This window comes from Lipotes vexillifer, unplaced genomic scaffold (genome assembly GCF_000442215.2).
Source record: "Lipotes vexillifer unplaced genomic scaffold, Lipotes_vexillifer_v1.1 scaffold606, whole genome shotgun sequence".
Lineage (NCBI taxonomy): Eukaryota > Metazoa > Chordata > Mammalia > Artiodactyla > Lipotidae > Lipotes > Lipotes vexillifer.
The window spans coordinates 504,484-522,962 of NW_006780574.1; the positions used below are offsets into that span (position 1 = coordinate 504,484).

Genomic DNA, 18,479 nt, shown 5'->3' on the forward strand with positions numbered 1-18,479 from the left:
AGGGAAATGACACTTCGGTCTCTTCTTTTCAAATCCTTTTCCAACCAATACTAGGTTAGGCCCTGTCCAGCCAGCCGGGGATGTTGGTTTGAGTGCTGCAGCAATGGGCATGATGAATCATTTACCCAGTGGACATGAAAGATATACCAAGTGAATTAACTTTAAATAATTGGCATGAATTGGCTTGTAGCTAAAGAGTGGATTTTAGAGAAAGATACCCAAAGTTGAAAGGGTTTTTTAAACCATTTGCTATAGATGGTGAAAATGTAGGGTTTGCCCTCTTCATGTCAACTCCTTCCAAATAGTTGTATCTAAAATAGCTGTTTTTTATCCCCCTACTCTACCCTGCCCCCATTGAAACAAAAACAGGGATTGATTCATATCCTGTTCCTCAATACATGTAAAATTTATGAAAATTACTTGTAATCTGTAGACAGTATTTGGGAAGTGTCTTGAGATGTAAATGTCCATCGTTTGGGTAGTGAGGTTGTCTGTTTTCTCCAAATAAATCTGGTCTATAAAATTTTAAGAAAAGAGAGAGCTCAAGAAGATAAATTCAATCCTGGTGGAGAGATTATTTTTTCAGGGGGAATTTTAAGTGATTTCAAGAGGAAAGAGATATGCACTTAAGAAAGAAATAAGAGATTTCAATCATTCAAGAAGGGAGTTAACTGTTGATTTTTGTTATAAGGGTATGTCAAAGATAAAACTGGATACTAGTTAAAGTGATATTTACTCAGTAATAACTATTGCAATAGGGAAGAGTATCCAACATTAACTGAAATCAGCTTCACCAAAACAAAAGATGAGAAACTTTTTAAAGACTGGAATGTGCTATGGGAAAGGCACTAAAATGGGGCATTGGCCCATGTGACTAGGCCATCTGGGTTTGTTAATTGGTGCTCATCCCAGAAAAGAGACAAACTTCTCATATCTTTATGACTGGAGGCAGTGGTACAAGTCAGAGCAAGGTACCCACAGGGTTGGGAGTAAGGGTGAGAGAGTTATCTCCTTAAGTGTTTGCATTTCAAAAAGATGGCTTTCAAATCCTGGGGTTGGGAGGAACAGTTCTGGGTGGTAGATGATTGACATCTCAAAGGTACAGAGAAAGGATTTATATTGCAAGTTTTCTAAAGTAACTGCTCTGAGATGGGGCTCAGGGCCCTATCTGCCTATCATCAGGTTTGGGGGGAAACAATAGTAAATTTCTGCAGCATCGTGGAGTCATAGAGCTTTCTCAGGAAGGCACTTTAAGGAGGGCTGAGGTCATTTTAGGGATGCTGCCATGAGCTGTTAAAAACTGTGCTAGTGTTTGTCCTAGTCTCTTATTGGCTTGGGAAGAGGAGGTTGGGGAGAGGATTAGACAATGAAATTGTTTGTGCTGAGAGTCTGCAGTTTTATCAGCCAAGACTGAGGGTTCAGAGGTGCTTGACTAGAGTTTGGTCAATGAGAGAGTCTTTGTCAGGTAGCAAAAAATTTAAAAAGAAGCTGCAGGATTTAATAATAGGTTTAGGGTTAAGGGAAAATTGACAAGGGACTAGCCATACAAATATTGCCATTAAATTTATATATTAAGTTGTAGAGTTTCAACGTGAATTTTGTTTATCCTAAAATCTAGGATTTAATTCCACAGGTAGTGTCAGAAAGAGACATTTGAATGCTGAGAACAGTCGTACTTGAAATAAGCTAAAAGCATTGTAACAATTTTTTTTCACCCTCTGTGTACGATGACATTTCTTTACAGTAATTCTCTTGAAAAAGAATGTCAATGGAACAAAATGGGGCAAAGACTTTGAAACGACTGCTGTTTTGAAATGATTATGATTACAGGTGAACAAACATGTTTGAAGGAACCAAGAAATGAATCTATGGTTTTTTTCCTTCTAAAATAATGCCAAACTTGAATTCTTAGAGAAAACAGTTAATGTAATCATTTTTCTTTTCTTATTACTGTTTATGGTGACAAATGTGAAGAATAGTTGACCCATACAGAAGTTTAAAATGTGTAGAGAATGTTTTTGAAAGCCTTACATTCCAGTCCAATTTTTTGAGCTGGATGAATTTCCATAGAGAACAGGAAATATTAGAGGTATATAAGTAATTATTATTGCAATTCGCCAGTCATTGAACAACATTCCTTTTCAGTATGTCTCAAAACACACCTAACTGAACAGTCTTTGAAAACTACTCAAACATATTTTTAAAGCAAAGAAAGACAACGCTTCCTTTGGCCTTATTACTATGCACCTAATAGTATATAATAATAGGTAATATCATGGTTGCGAAAACAATTATTTGCTATTTTTGTCAAGGGCGTAAATATGACATCTTGAAATTTCCCAGTTGGACAAATACTAGCTCAATTTAGGGGCAGTTGTGTGCTTTTGGATGATTTTGTTAAATTTTGTTATTCAACAAATATTTTTAACTGCTTACTCTACGCTAGGCACTATGCTAGCTGTGGGATATACATGGTAAACAGAATGAATATTTTGCATACCCTCATGGATCCTACAATCTTCTGATGAAATAGAATGATAAATAAATATATCTAATGTGTGATTATAAACTATAAGTGCCCTGAAAGAAAAGTTCTCTTTCTTTATACAACAGTCTACTTGCTGATTATTTCAGCCAAAATGCCAGGTCAAGTATTTTTGTGTATTATTTATTATGTTTCCATGGCCTCATTGAATTAATAATAATAACCAATATATGAAGTACAATGTATAATTTACCTAATTTAAAAATAAATATCAAAGAAAATAAAAGTAAATAAATAAATATCTGTAGACAGTAAAGGACAAACTAATCCATTCTGGATTATTATTATAAATCACACTATAGATGTAGAAAAAGATATATAGATATAATACATACATGTGTATGTGTATGCCTGTTTATTTATGAACACTGAGATAAGTCAGATTTTCAGATCACCAGTGTATGTGAGTCCCTTTTGGAAGCCCTCAAAAACTGATTTTGCATAACAACTAAAAGGCTCAGCATAATCTTTCCAGTAATAATGGAAACATTGAACTCACTTTACCTCTATGGAGTAAAACAAAGTGTATTCCAAAGATTTATAGAAATGAAAATCTTCCATTCCCAATTTCTGTCATATAGAACTCTATTTGGTCATTAGATGAATTCTTTCATCATTTCTACCCCAACTTCTGGGACAAAAATCTAAAGAGTGCTTTCTCCATTCATTTATAATATCCTTTCTCTAATTCCAGCCTTAGAGAATTGAGTTCAATGATTAGTATTTAATTGAGCAAAACAATTGATGATGCCCTATAATCTGTTCCTCTCCTTTTATAGATGAATGTTCACTGAACAATGGAGGCTGTAGCAACCACTGTTCTGTTGTTCCTGGAAGAGGAATTGTCTGTTCTTGCCCTGAAGGACTTCAACTCAGCAGAGACAATAAAACATGTGAAATTGTAGATTATTGCAGCAATCATCTGAAGTGCAGTCAAGTGTGTGAGCAACACAAGCACACAGTCAAGTGCTCATGTTATGAAGGGTGGAAGCTGGATGTGGATGGTGAAAGTTGCACAAGTGTCAGTAAGTAGATGTGTGTTGTGCTATATTTAAGAATAGCAAGTGATATGTGTGTGTGTGTGTGTGTGTTGTGTATCTTGCTATATTTAAGAATAGATATTGAGAAAAAATGCAAAAACACCTCAGAAAATCAATAATGGGTACAACTAATTTTGGAAAAGGCATTTAAGTATAATGTGTCATATTAGACCTACTTCAAAATCTTCTGGACAGAAAATATTACAATAATCCTTTACCATTACAGTCCATCTGATTATCTTTTCCTTAAATAACTGCTTTTGTCATCTTCCTCCCTTGGTGCTTATTTTTGTATGCTCCAAAGCATTTACTTTTATTTCTCTTTGAATGTTTAGAACCCTCCAAAGGCTGGCCCTGTCCCACACTTCCAACTGTATTTCTACTACTCTTGAAAACAACTCCTTGCTCTGGCTGTGTTCATCTTCTGATTGCCCATTTAAGACATTCTGCTGATTCTCTAGATCATATTCCACAGTAGGAAAAGCAAAAACAAAGGCTATGGAATCTGAAATTTGAACTCTAATCCTATAAATGGCATTCATTATGTATGTGGCTGCAGGCAGGTTACCTAAATCTCCTTGAGCCTTAGTTTTCTCATCTTTCAAATATCAATTCCTATTACAACAACATGCTGTAAGAATAACATGAAGCACTTTTTGCTGTGCCCTGTACCCATTAGGTGCTTAATGAATGATGGCTTCCCACTGTCTTCTCCAGATTCTTAATTTGAGTCACAGGACACTTACAGGTCCATGGATAGAATTGAAGGGGTCCATGAATTTTGTTAGAGAAAATTTTACACCTTTATTTTCTTTAATCTCTCACTGAAGGTTAACATTTCTTTCAGTTGTAAATGTATACCACAGACCAGTTCTTAGCAGCAACTATGACTGTGTTTCCAATGGGAATGATAGGCATATTCATATCATGTTAAAGTTGTTGCTAATATCGCAAAATATCACTTATGTTCAGGCTTTGAAAACCACTGGTACTTCAATAATGGGAGTCATTAGACCCACTGCTCAATCTTGTTATTGAATGCGCTAATTTTAAAAAGTACATATATTACTCCATCAAAAATTGTGTTTTTTGAATTTTGATAATTGTATTTGAATATATTTGATACTTTTTTCTATGTAAACTTTTTTTTTTTTTTTTTTTTTTTTTTTTTTTTTCTTTTTTTTTTACTTTTTTCTTACTGTTTTTGTAGTCTTTAAAAATTTCTTATTAGGAGTACCCAGGCTTCATCAGGCTCCTAAGAACCCATACATCATAAACTTTTTTCATTTTGTTTCTTCTGCTTATATTGCACTTTCCCTCTTTGTCTCTAAAAATCCTGGATATTTTTTAAAACCTACTAGGTCAAATCTTTCTTCTTTAATAGAGTCTTCTTCCAAATATTCTTGCTCCCCACTTATTTCTCCTTTCTATATCTAGAATTTGTCCAAGAAAATATGTGATCACATTTTTAATTCGCTTTTTAAATTTCTATCTTCTTCCTTTGCTCTTTACTTCTCCAATAAAGTAATAAGCATCTTGAAGTCAGAAATCAAGTTATAGATTTTTCTCTTGTGTTTTACATAGTATCCAATAAAATAATATGCAATTAAAAACATGATTTTTTTCAGGGAATGTTAAATTATTTTCTTATTTTATTTCAAATGTTGTCTTGTAGTTGTTTTCTCCTAGCTGTTAAAATTTGAGTCCTAGAGGTATAAGTTTCACAAACATTTATCTAACTCTTTCTCCTTCAAAATTCTTGCACAGCATAATTGGCATGAAAAGCTGAAAAAAAATAGCAGTTTGTTGTAATAAAAATAGCCATTTCATATACATGTTTGGAGTAGGGAAATGATAGATCAAACTTTGACCTCAGATATATTTATAATCATGTTTTACATGAGAATTGACTCTATGTCTGGTTTTAGGATACAGATGACAAAATGATTGACTTATTATAGTGGCTTTGTACTCTGAAATCAATCACAACTCAAGCTGAATATTAGAACAATTCAACATTTGAATATAATTTACCAGGTGCAAAGATAATTCTTCTAATGGAATTGACCCCTTCTACCCTCAGCTTAGAAAGAAACTCTAATAGTACCATATCATTTCTCACTGTTAAGATTGCTGTATTTCACACCTGGCTTTGTTTATAATTTAACAGAGAAGCAAAAGTATATTTTATCTTTTAAAGTTTGTACAGAGCTTTTCTTACATGGAAACTTTAACCTGCTGGTAATTTATCCCTTCCTTAACATACAGTGTATTAAATACCATTATCAGCATTTATATTGTTACAGATAATAGAGGTTTTGTTAGGTATTAAAACTTATTTTTTATTTAAACCAATTTTCATACATAAAAAAATTTATTCTGTGTTTTATTCATATCATTTCTTTTTGAAAAACCTACAGCAGATTCATAGTTCAATAAAAATGAATTGACTATTAATTATTGGACTTTAAAAGTAAAATTTCTTTTTTCTTGCTCTTCTTTTGTTCTTTTTTCCTGTCATTCTTAAGCTGAGTGCTTCTTTTTAAAATGTGTTCTCTCTATTGAATGCAATATCTGTGCTTATTCTTCTTGACATTTAAAAAATAAAAAATAATAGTACTCTTTATGCCTCAAATTAGAAGCATGACTCGCCCATTTTTTTCCTCCTGAATTTTCCTCTGTAGTTGTCTCATATTCTCTTATTTCTTTCTAATCATCCCTTCCTAAATTCTTTGCACTCTGCCATTGGCTGAATTGCTGAACTTACTCTATTTTCTCTAAGTTCACTTTTAACATCTTATTAGTTAACTATAATTATTTTCAAAATACTATTTTTATAATTTTTTGTTTTATTAAAAAGAATAAATCTCACTTCTCTTGGGTACCTGTATACTTTATTTTATCAGTGCCTTACGTGTTCCCTCTTTAATACATAATTTATTAATCACCTTTCTCTGAAGTATTTTCATTTTACTTATGGAAACCCAGACTGTTGCTACTGACTGCATTTCTTTTCTATCTCTGGTTTCTTTGCTCTTTGGTAGCAGCCTACTTACAAATTTGCAGCATATTTCTAGTAACATTGGAAAGAACATTGTAGCATCTCCCTTTTATTTTCTTTTAGCCTGAATTAGGTTAGATTTACCCACCAATATATTTCTTTGTTCTTAATCGCTCATTTTTTAAAAGATTTTTTTATAAATGTATTTATTTTAAAACATATCTTTTTAAAGAAAGAGATCATGGATATAAATACAAAACTGCGCAAACATAATGATCACCTAAGCAGTACACTGTGTCCATCACCCAAACTTTTTTTATTTTTTGGATCCCCATTTACTTTATATTTTTTTATTGAGTTATAGTTGATTTGGAGCTCCATTTACTCCATTTTTATTTATTTAAGCAAATTTTTTTTATTGCACCCAAACTTTAATTCTAAAAAAAAGCATCTGTGCCACAGCACAGTCCAGGCATGTTGTAATGATGATGGCAGTCTTCTTTCCGGCCTATTTTTTTTATCATCCTCTTGTTTCTACAGTTTGTGAGAAGTAAAATATCAAAAAGTTGAAGGAATATAATATTTTTATTGAAAAGGGAGAGGGTAATCCAGATCTGGAAGATAAGAATTGATGAAAAGAGCCCAGACATATAGTAAAGAATAAAGTGATGTTAAGCAGATGGGCTATCTTGGGGAATAATGGACGATAAAGGTGAAGAGATCAGGTCAGTGAAGCTGTGGTGGTTTACAATCTGGCCATCCATTCCTTTATTTATCTTAATAAAGTGAGAGTTTTACATATCAGTCTCCATCCATGATTTTAAAAGTAACTCTTCATTATTTATGAAAAGAACCTCATATCCTCAGCCTGACATTAAGGGCTTTCTTCATTTTTGTTCATTTAATCTCTCCAAACTGATGTTTCATTGTCTTCCACTGTGGGTTTCCACTCCACGCACATTATTTATGATTATTTATGGTTTTGTCATTAGTAATGATAATAAATGCATCATGGCCAAGAATGTAAAGTACTTTCACATATATGACTTCATTTTACCACCTCCTTCATGTACGCTGCTCATTGCCATCTATGACTTTTCAGTATGACAGTATCTTCTACATTCTCCCTGGAAATCTGAATCCTATACTCTATTCAAAACTCCCACCTCTATGAATCATTTCTTTTTTTCCTTTCTGGTTTTTCTTTCTATTTTTCTTTCTATTTATTTTTTATTGCAGTGTAGATGATTTACAGTGTTGTGTTAGTTTCAGGTGCACAACCAAGTGATTCGGTTTTATATATGTATATACATGCCTTTCAGATTTGTTTCCCTTATAGGTTATTACAAAATATTAAGTATAGTTCACTGTGGTTATATGTTTTATACAATAGTAGGTCCTTGTTGGTTATCTATTTTCTATATGGTAGTGTGTATGTTAATCCCAAACTCCATATAAATAATTTCTTAAATTTAATTATAATATTACTGATAGCTACCATTTACCAAGCATCTAAAATGTCATAGATAATTTATTTATAACTCACAAGAAGCCAATTAGATATTATTAATTATCTGATTTTATACCTATGGAAACTGAGACACAGAAGGTTACTTCATTTGCCCAGAGCCTTGTGGTAAAGAGATGTTAGAGAAGAGCTTTTGAGCTTCATTCCTCCTGACTCCAAAGCAAGAGCTTTTACAAGCCATTCCAAAGATCTAGGCCATCTCTATGTACTGTGTGCTCTCAGATTCCCACGATGCCTTTGAACAGTCTGTTTTATAAGCTTATTTCTGTCCCTTACACCTATGCTTTTTTCAGAGTGGAGGTTGAATCAAATTATTTTATAGTTCTTTTGAAATATATGAAAATTGTGACATATATGAAATTTTGGTAACATTTCTCAAGAAAAAGTCTTATTTTTACCTATTTTCATATATTATTAAAGTATATATCTCACTCTATCTTTTTATTTTGTATATTCTTACTTATTTCCTACTTTCATTCCTTCTGTTGTTCATTTGTACATATATTGTATATATATATATGTATATCTACCTGTATATATATTGGTCCTGCCATAGGTTTATCTATACTTTATTAATCTTTCAGACAAATGACTCTGGGTTTTTTTGATAATCTATTTTTCTCTATCTTATCAGTTGCTGTAGTTATTTTATTTTTTCTAATTTCTTTGCATTAATTCTTTTTATATTTTCTGAATTATTGAGTTTAAATAAGATGTTAATTTTTAATGGATGAATTCTCAACTTTATTCAACTAGCACAAATACACAGAGAAGGAAAACATTAAATTGTCAGAATGTTACATTGTCTTTCCTTATATAGATGGAAAAGTTTTCAGGGCTGAGGATAGTTATGCAGATTAATCTGAATGAGGTAAAAAATATATGATTTTTAGTTAACAGTGAACTAAAAATAGTTTATGTACAGTTTTTTACTCTTTATAAATTTCCACACTTATTACCATATTTCTTTTTTCTTATAACAGATAGATTGAGATATACACTTCAGTGGTTTATAGTATATTTAGAGAGCGATACAACAATTACCGCTCTCTAATATTATTATATTTTGATCACCCTCTCAACAAACCCCACAGGCATTAAAAGCCACTCCCCATCAACCCCTACCCCAGCCCTGACAACCACTAATTTATTTTCTGTCTCTAGAGATTTACCTATTCTGGACATTTTATAAAAATGGAATCATAGAGTATGTGGTCTTTTCTGACTGACGTCTTTCACTTGTCATAATGTTTTCAATGTTCAACCATGTTTTAGCATACATCAGTACTTTATTTCCTTTTATTGTAGAATAAAAATCTCTTGTATTGATATACCACATTTTGTTTATCCATTTATCAGTTGATGGGCATTTGGATTGTTTCCAATTTTTGCTTATTATGAGTAATTCTGCTGTGAATATTTATGTACAAGTTTTTGTGTGGACATGCATTTCATTTCTCTTGGGTGAAAACTAAGAATGGAATTGCTGGGTCATATGGTAACTCAATATTTAACGTTTTCAGGAACTGCCAAACTGTTTTCCAGAGTGGCTACTTAATTTTAAAACCCCATCAGCAATGTACGAGGGCTTCAGTTTCTACACAATCAATTTCCATCAGTTTTTACTGTCCATCTTTTTTTTATTATAGTCATCCTAGTGGGTGCAAAGTGGTATCTCATTGTGCTTGACTTTTTTCCCTTATGACTAACAACGTTGAGCATCTTTTCTTGTGCTTATTGGTCATTTGTGTATCTTCCTGGATAACATGCCTGTTCAAGACCTTTGCCCAGTTTTAAACTGGGTTATTTATCTTTTTAGTTTTGAGTCATAATTGTCTTTTACATATTCTAGGTATAAGTCCCTAATCAAATATGTGCTTTGGAAATAATTTGTCCCATTTTGTAGGTTGTTTTTTCACCTTTTCACTTTCTTGATGTTGTCCTTTGAAGCTCAAAAGTTCTTTTTTTTTTTTTTTTGGATAAAGTTCACTTGTTATTTTTCTTTTGTTGCTTGTATTTTACTGTGATAGCTGAGAAACCATTGCCTAATCTAAGGTCATTAAGATATACTCCTATGTATTCTTCTAATAGTTGTACAGTTTTAGCTCTTACATTTAGGTCTACACTACATTTTGAGTTAATTTTTTATATATGATGTGAAGTTTGATCTTCTTTCTTTGCATGTGGAAATCCAGCACAATTTCTTTTTTCTTTTTTTTTTTTTGTGGTACGTGGGCCTCTCACTGTTGTGGCCTCTCCCATTGTGGAGCACAGGCTCCGGACGCGCAGGCTCAGCGGCCATGGCTCACAGGCCTAGCCGCTCCATGGCATGTGGGATCTTCCCAGACCGGGGCACAAACCCGTGTCCCCTGCATCGGCAGGTGGACTCTCAACCACTGCGCCACTAGGGAAGCCCCAGCACAATTTCCTGAAAAGACTCTTCTTTCCCCGTTGAACAATTCCCTGGAGATTGGGCTTTTGGAGGAGCTCCAAAACCCATCTATCTCCTCTGGTGGTTTCTGGGCTGTTTGTGTCCAAGGCTGCCACAAAGCTGGGGAAAGGGAGACATGATTGGTGCATGTTTGTTTTTTTATATTAATTTATTTTTTAATATTTATTTTATATTGGAGCATAGTTGATTAACAATATTGTGTTAGTTTCAGGTGTATAGCAAAGTGATTCAGTTATACATACACATGTTTCTATTCTTTGTCAAGTTCTTTTCCCACTTAGGTTATTTTACAGAATATTGACCAGAGTTCCCTATGCTATACAGTAGGTCCTTGTTGGTTATGTATTTCAAATATAGCAATGTGTATAGATCAATCCCAACCTCCCAGTCTATCCCTCCCCCCCAGCCCTTACCCTCTGGTAATTATAAGTTCATTCTCTAAGTCTGTGTGTCTGCTTCTATTTTGTAAATAAGTTCATTTGTATCATTTTTGTTTAGATTCTGCATGTAAACATATCATATGATATTTGTCTTTCTCTGTCTGACTTACTTCACTTAGTATGATAATCTCCAGGTCCATCCATGTTGCTGCAAATGGCAGTATTTCATTCTTTTTTTTTTTTAATAAATTTATTTATTTTATTTATTTATTTTTGGCTGTGTTGGATCTTCGTTGCTGCATGCGGGCTTTCTCTGGTTACAGCGAGTGGGATCTACTCTTTGATGCAGTGCCTGGGCTTCTCAGTGAGGTGGCTTCTCTTGTTGTGGAGCACGGGCTCTAGGCACGTGGGCTTCAGTAGTTGTGCTGCACAGGCTCAGTAGTTGTTGTTCGCGGGCTCTAGAGCACAGGCTCAGTAGTTGTGGCACGTGGGCTTAGTTGCTCCGCTGCATGTATGATCTTCCCAGACCAGGGCTCGAACCCGTGTACCCTGCATTGCCAGGCAGATTCTTAACCACTGTGCCACCAGGGAAGCCCTATTTCATTCTTTTTAATGGCTGAGTAACTGGGATTAATGCATGTTAAAATGCTACAAAGTTTGCTGTTCTCAATGATATTCAGCATTTTTTCTTAATAAACACTCACTGGATTGTTACTAGAATTTGGTTAATTTCTAGAGTTTAGAAGAAAGATAATTTTGACCATTTTGCTAGTATTCTCGTTGTTTTTATAGAGGAGAAAATTTTTGGAAGTCCTTACTCCACAATTTAGGAATTATTCTCTATATCATTAATTTTTAATTGTCTCATGATTTTTAATCTACACATTTAATGCCATAATATCTCTATTTCTGAATTCCCTATTTGAGGTCCTGTTAGTCAAGAAATTGTTTACTAATTATTTTTAGTTTAAAGCATATGGGGAGCTTAGCAGTCTTTATTGTTGATTTTTAGTTTCATTTCATTGTGCTCAGAGCATGTGTTCATTATTAGTTTGATTCTTTGCTATCTCTTGAGACTTACTGTGTGGACTAGAACATGATCATTTTGTTAAATGTTTCATGTGTACTTAGAATATGCCTTCTATTTTGATGGCACCAATCTCTATATATTTCCTGTGTGTTGAGTTTTGTGTTTATTTTGTTGTTCTCATTATATTTGTTATAATTTTTTCTATCAGTTTGAATGGGTTAAGGTTGAAACTCACACAGTTTAATCATGGATTTATTAATTTCTCCATTTAATTATGTCGTTTTGCTTTATATATTTTTTAATCTATTATTGGGCATATACTATTTTTGTTTGTTTGTTTGTTTGTTTTTTGTGGTACGCAGGCCTCTCACTGTTGTGGCCTCTCCCATTGCGGAGCACAGGCTCCGGATGCACAGGCTCAGCGGCCATGGCTCACGGGCCCAGCTGCTCCGTGGCATGTGGGATCCTCCCAGACCAGGGAATGAACCTGTGTCCCCTGCATCGGCAGGCGGACTCTCAACCACTGCGCCACCAGGGAAGCCCTGGGCATATATTATTTTAAGAGTTATATTTTATCTGTCGAACTGTTCATATTATCATATAATAGTGAGCCTTTTTATTTCTATGAAAGCTGTTTGCTTTGAAGTTTCTTTTGGCTAATATTAATGTTAATTTATTAATAAGGCAATTAATATTTTATGACTATTCACAAATAAAATTTTAGAACAAACACATCACCAAAATTATTTATTTAAAAAATCAAGACAGCTAGACTTATGCAGTTTTCCTGATGGCCTTTTATTGTTAGGAGAGGCAAGAGTAGAATCCAGATCTTCTATTATAAAATTTCTTTCTACTCGTAACAGAGAGTAACAGAGAAGGCAATAATTTTTGTAACAGAGAAGGCAATAATTTTTGGTTCAAGAGAATATACTTTCTCAAATAGAGCAGTAAACGATCTCTTAAATATGAATCCGCCTGAAGGGAAAGCATGTTTTACAGTATTTGTTATGCTGAATTACCTTGCTCAGCATATATGTCATGCCCAAACAATTCTTGTTTTATTTATGAGTATTTCTTAGAAGGTGATATGAAATATCTTCTATTACTAGTTTAAAATTTCGTTCAGAAAACTAATTAATTTATATAGGAAATATATGCAAATGCTAAAAAAAAAAATGAACCTATGCAGAATAAAGTAAAACTTAGTTTTCTTCCCACTCCTGAACTCATCACCAGTTCCCATGGCAGAAGTAACAGCATTCCTTCATTAATCTTTTAAGATGTATTCTGTGATTTACCATCACATAGGTCTAGAAAAATCTTTTATTTTTTAACTTAAATGGTACCATATCACGCACACGGTTCACATCTTGCTGTTTTCAACTTACAAAATATTGGAAGTTATTCCACATCAGCGCATGTATATTAATCACATTCATTTATGTGGCCTTATAATATTACACTCTGTGACTATCATACATTATTTATGCAGCCATCTATTGAGGAATATTAATGTTGCTTAATCTTTTGCTACCAGAAATGATATTGCAAAGGATTTCCATCCTCATCTGCAAATTATCGTATGTACAACTCTATCTTTACAAATGGACTTACTTGATCAAATAGTGTAATATATATATAAACTTTTGATGGAATATTGCACAGTGACTCTACTTAGGGGTTATACTTTCGTTATCAATATACCAGAGTGCCTTTTGTCTACATTTTAATCAAAACAGTGTCTTATCAAATATTTTCATAGTTTTAAAATCCATTTATCACTTTATGACAGAAATTGAATACTTTTTAAAATTTCAAAGTTGTTTATATTTTCCTTTCTTTGAATTTTCTTTTTAATATCCTTTGCCCCATTATTCATGTATTTTTTTCTTGTCAATTTGTAGGAGCTCATATGTATTAAATAATTTAATCCTTTATTATATTGCAGATATTTTACCCAGTTTGCCTTTTGTCTTTTGACATTTTTTACATTGTTTTTTCTCCTACAATTTCTTCAGTAACATTAAATGTCATTCTTTTCTTTAGGTCTTCTATGATTTGTATCAAACTCAGGAAGGCTTTCCTCATTCTAGCATACTAAAAATAAAATAACACATTTATGTATGTAAGAAAAGTAGATACTTTTGAAGAAGCAGTCATTTTGTGATTTAAAAACTTTGTTCTTTAACATTATTCAATATAAGCTTCTCTAGCAAGTACCTGCTGCACCTACAATTTACTACTTAACTAAGGGCAAACAAACTATAAGCCAAAAGAAGGGGAGGCTCTTCAGAGCTGTAATGTCCCTAGTTTCAGCATATGCTAAGAAATATCTGACTATTTTTGGTGTGTCATCATCCAACCTTTTCTCTTACCCAGTATCTCTTTTGCTTTCCTTTGAGCGATTTCTGGAACTTAATAGTCATAATAATTATTAAAGATTTATTAAGATATTATTAAGTATTCACACTTTTAGCTGTCAATTATCCTGATAACTTAGTATGTTATACACTTTATAAATAAAATATTGAGGATCAGAGGGTCTGAGTAAATTTCTCAAATTTATACAGCTAGTTGATAGCAGAGCTCTGTCTTAAACCCACAGTTTCTGACTCCAAGTCTGTTACTTGCTGACTACATCACAGTTACTGCTACATTTGTGTTTACTGTGATGATTTTCGGCTTATAAAACAAATTTGCAGACGTCATCTAATTGGATTCTGATAGGAACAGTTTAAGTTAGATTGAAAGGTGGTTATTGTTAACCTCATTTTACAGGTAAGGACACTTAATTCCTGAAAAGATAAAGAATGTTTCTAAGCTAATAGTTGTTTCATAGCCAAAGCAGGTAATCAAATAAGGATTGCTGATCCAAAATTAGTTATTATTTCTTTTAAACAACTGTGCATCTAACACAACCTTTTTTTATTTTTTTTTACTTTAAAAACACTAAGTTTCGGATTTTAAATTTTATGAGTATTTGTTCTATTGGGAGCTTTCTGGAACTGGTTATTTTGTACATGTTTGGTATCTTGTATCAGTTAGCTATTATCACAGTAATGTTATGCAATAGACACCATAATACTATGCAATAAATATCCATAATACCTAAATGATATTAGGTATTATATCAACAATGTACATAATGTTTGCTCACAAATTCTCAGGATTTCTGGACAGTTCTTATGGTCATGGCCAGGCTTGCTTATACTATGTGATCAGCTGAAGGGCAAGTAAATGACTCTGCTGATTGTGGCAGCATCTCTCCCATGCTAGCTGTCAGATGGTCTCTTAGGATGGATTCAACTCTTCTCCACATTTAATCACTCAAAACACATTTATTTAATGTGCTGGGCAGAGCTCCCTAAAGTAGATTCACCTCCAGTGAAAAAAAATGGCAGGTGACTTCCCTCCACCAAGGCAACCAGCACCTTCTAATCTAAGACCTGGTATGTACTATGTATTCCCTGGTGCTAGGTGTTAGGGACAGTATAATGAGCAAGACAGATGAGATCCCTGTTTAAGAGAGTTTATAATCCAGTGAGGAAGATCAATAGCAAACAAGGAAATATTGATTTTAAAGTGTATCTCAAAAAAAAATAAATAGGCTATGATGGTATAGAATAATGGAGGTGTGCTTTTATTAGATAACTGATCTGGAAAGACTTCTCTGAGGAAATAAGATTAATAAGAACAGTAAACCTGGTTGCAATTGACAAAATCCCAGTTCAAATGAAATTGAATAGAGTTAAGTGCATTGGCTCATATACTGAAAGTATGAGAAGTGTATAGGGTATTTGAAGGAAGGAGCTAGTCTTAGGGGTAATTGGAACTATGGATTTGAATGTCCTTAGGACATCATGGTCTCTCCCCTGGTCATCACTACTTCTGTTTCTGAGGCTTTTTTTTCTCTTCTCCTACAATACCATGAGTAGACCTACACAAACTACAAGGACATGAACTGACAACACTAGGCTGAGAAATCTGTGACCATAGAAGAAAAGAGACTCTTTCCCCTCAGCTTGAAAACTTCTCTGGAATTTTACAAACCCGTCTTCCTGACTTAGATCTCACATCCACCTCTTGAGTCAACCACTTTGGTCTGGGATAATTATAACAGCTCACATTCACAGACATGTATAGACTTGGGATAGGAAAACCAGTTTCCCTAAAGAAAAACACAAAAGGGTGGCACTAACATGGAAACAGGAGAAATCTTTGTGAACCTGGATCCCTCCCTCAAAATGTATATTCATCAAGTGAATTCATGTCTAACCCATATTAGTATGTCCAATGGTAATTGGTATAGGACTTAATACATTTTCAAAATTTTCAAAATGATAACATAATTTTTGTAAATTTTGGGTATTAAAAATTCTTTCTTTTAGGTACAAAAATATAAAACTTTAATCTCATATTTGTTTTCAAAGCTTCTTCTGTTTTTCCCTACTCAGGCCTGGTCCAGGATTAAAAACTAGTGGGGGAAGAGTTGTAGACATGATCTTCTTGGGTTGTAGAGAGAACCACCATCTTCCCTCATGGAGAGTATTCACTAATTATCAGCCCAATAATTGTTTTTTGTTGAATCTCTCTCCTTTATGGATCTAGAGTCATGTGATGGGCTAAGAGTGGCAGCGTTGGTTTTATTCACCTCTTAGCAGCTCCTATGGTGATGTTTCTGAAGTTTAGATTATCAGCTGAAACTACTTTAAAACAGAAAGTCTTGGGCTTCCCTGGTGGCGCAGTGGTTGAGAGTCCGCCTGCTGATGCAGGGGACACGGGTTCGTGCCCCGGTCGGGGAGGATCCCACGTGCTGCGGAGCGGCTGGGCCCGTGAGCCATGGCCGCTGAGCCTGCGCGTCCGGAGCCTGTGCTCAGCAACGGGAGAGGCCACAGCAGTGAGAGGCCCGCATACCGCAAAAAAAAAAAAAAAAAAAAAAAAAACAGAAAGTCTTACATTTTGTCTTGGAATTGCAACAATTCTTGTATTTTAAAATCAGAATCAGGTGTATAAAAATTCAAAGAATAAAGACACATTTATATGTTATTTTAATAAATACAAATAAACCTAAGTTTTTCAAGTTTCTTTTACATTTTGGATTAAAAGAAATTGTTCCTTTAGTGACAGAAAATTACATAATAAATTATACTTTTAAATAAATGGATTTTGACCTCAAGAACTTTATTCCACTTACTAAGCCTATAAATATTTTCATAAGCCTATTAAAATAAATTTATTTTCAGATCCTTTTGAAGCATTCATCATCTTTTCAATTCGCCATGAGATCAGAAGGATTGATCTTCATAAAAGAGACTATAGTTTACTTGTTCCTGGATTGAGAAACACAATAGCACTTGATTTTCACTTCAATCAAAGTTTACTTTATTGGACAGATGTTGTAGAAGACAGAATATACCGGGGCAAGCTTTCTGAAAGTGGAGGTACGTCTATTACAATGTTGACTTAATGTTCAGATTGATTTCTAACTGAAAATTCCAGAAAAGTATGCTGTAATCAGAAGGAATTTTGATTAATCTTTGGCCTTTGGTTCTTCATCTTCTCCCTCATATGTGTAAAACCAGGGATGTGAAGTATATGTGTGAAGATAGGGGAGGGAAGTGGTGAAGGCCTGTACTGTTCACACCATTTTCAAGTTGTGAACTTTTTCATGCATATTCGGTGAAGAAATTTATTTACAGGAAAAAAAAAGCACTGTCTCCTACATACTAGTAGTCATATTTTTGTCAGTTAATGTAGCTTGTTTTTTATTTGGTTTTCACCTTTCAGCATAATTCAAAGAAATAATGAATTATTACAAAGATTACAAATATGAGCTAAATATTTTTTTCCTATGATTTGACATCTCTTTTCTCCAATCTAGGCCATTCTTTAGTAGCAAGGCCTTGAGATAAATATATGTAATAATTCTCTTGAAAATTTTAAATCTGTGTAGCATTCCAAAGGCCAGGTATTTCTATCACCATCTAAATTCCTCCTTAAATCACCTATACAATTTTGGAAAAATATAGTATTTGAACACACTATATAATTATGATCTGTGATATTGCAAGGTACTGTGTCATATTGCAAGGTACTGACTTCAAATGATGGATTTAGATCCATGACTTTAGATGGTTAACTGTTCAAAAAACCACACTATTAAAAAGTCTAACAAAAGCACTGGCAATGTCATAAATTATAAAGAGCTATCCTATTAGAAAAAGGATTGTTTTTGAAATATATATATATATTTAATTCCAAAATAAAGGAATGGATAAATAAGAATAGTGCTGGGTATTACCAAATTGCTTATTTTTATTTAGACCACACAACTGCCTTCTTCTCTTATTTGCAAACATGTTATATCCTGCAAGTCATAAAACTTGGCTTATGGTGTGGAGGTGGGTGATTTAAGGCTTTTGTTAAGGTTAAATGCAGCAAGAGTGATCTTATCAGGCATGCTTAAAAAAAAAGAGTGGGTGCTGACTAGCTATGATGCA

General features: G+C 33.6%; 1 protein-coding gene across 1 annotated transcript in view; it reads left to right on the forward strand.

Annotated features, from left to right (window-relative positions):
* Positions 1-18,479, forward strand: part of LRP1B (LDL receptor related protein 1B) — a gene marked incomplete at its 5' end in the record, with an annotated part of 1,013,530 nt that overhangs the window by 347,807 nt on the left and 647,244 nt on the right. The window contains 2 exons of the mRNA XM_007453725.1: positions 3,325-3,570; positions 17,223-17,420. Coding sequence (XP_007453787.1) covers positions 3,325-3,570; positions 17,223-17,420 — 444 coding nt within the window. The remainder of the gene's footprint in view (positions 1-3,324; positions 3,571-17,222; positions 17,421-18,479) is intronic.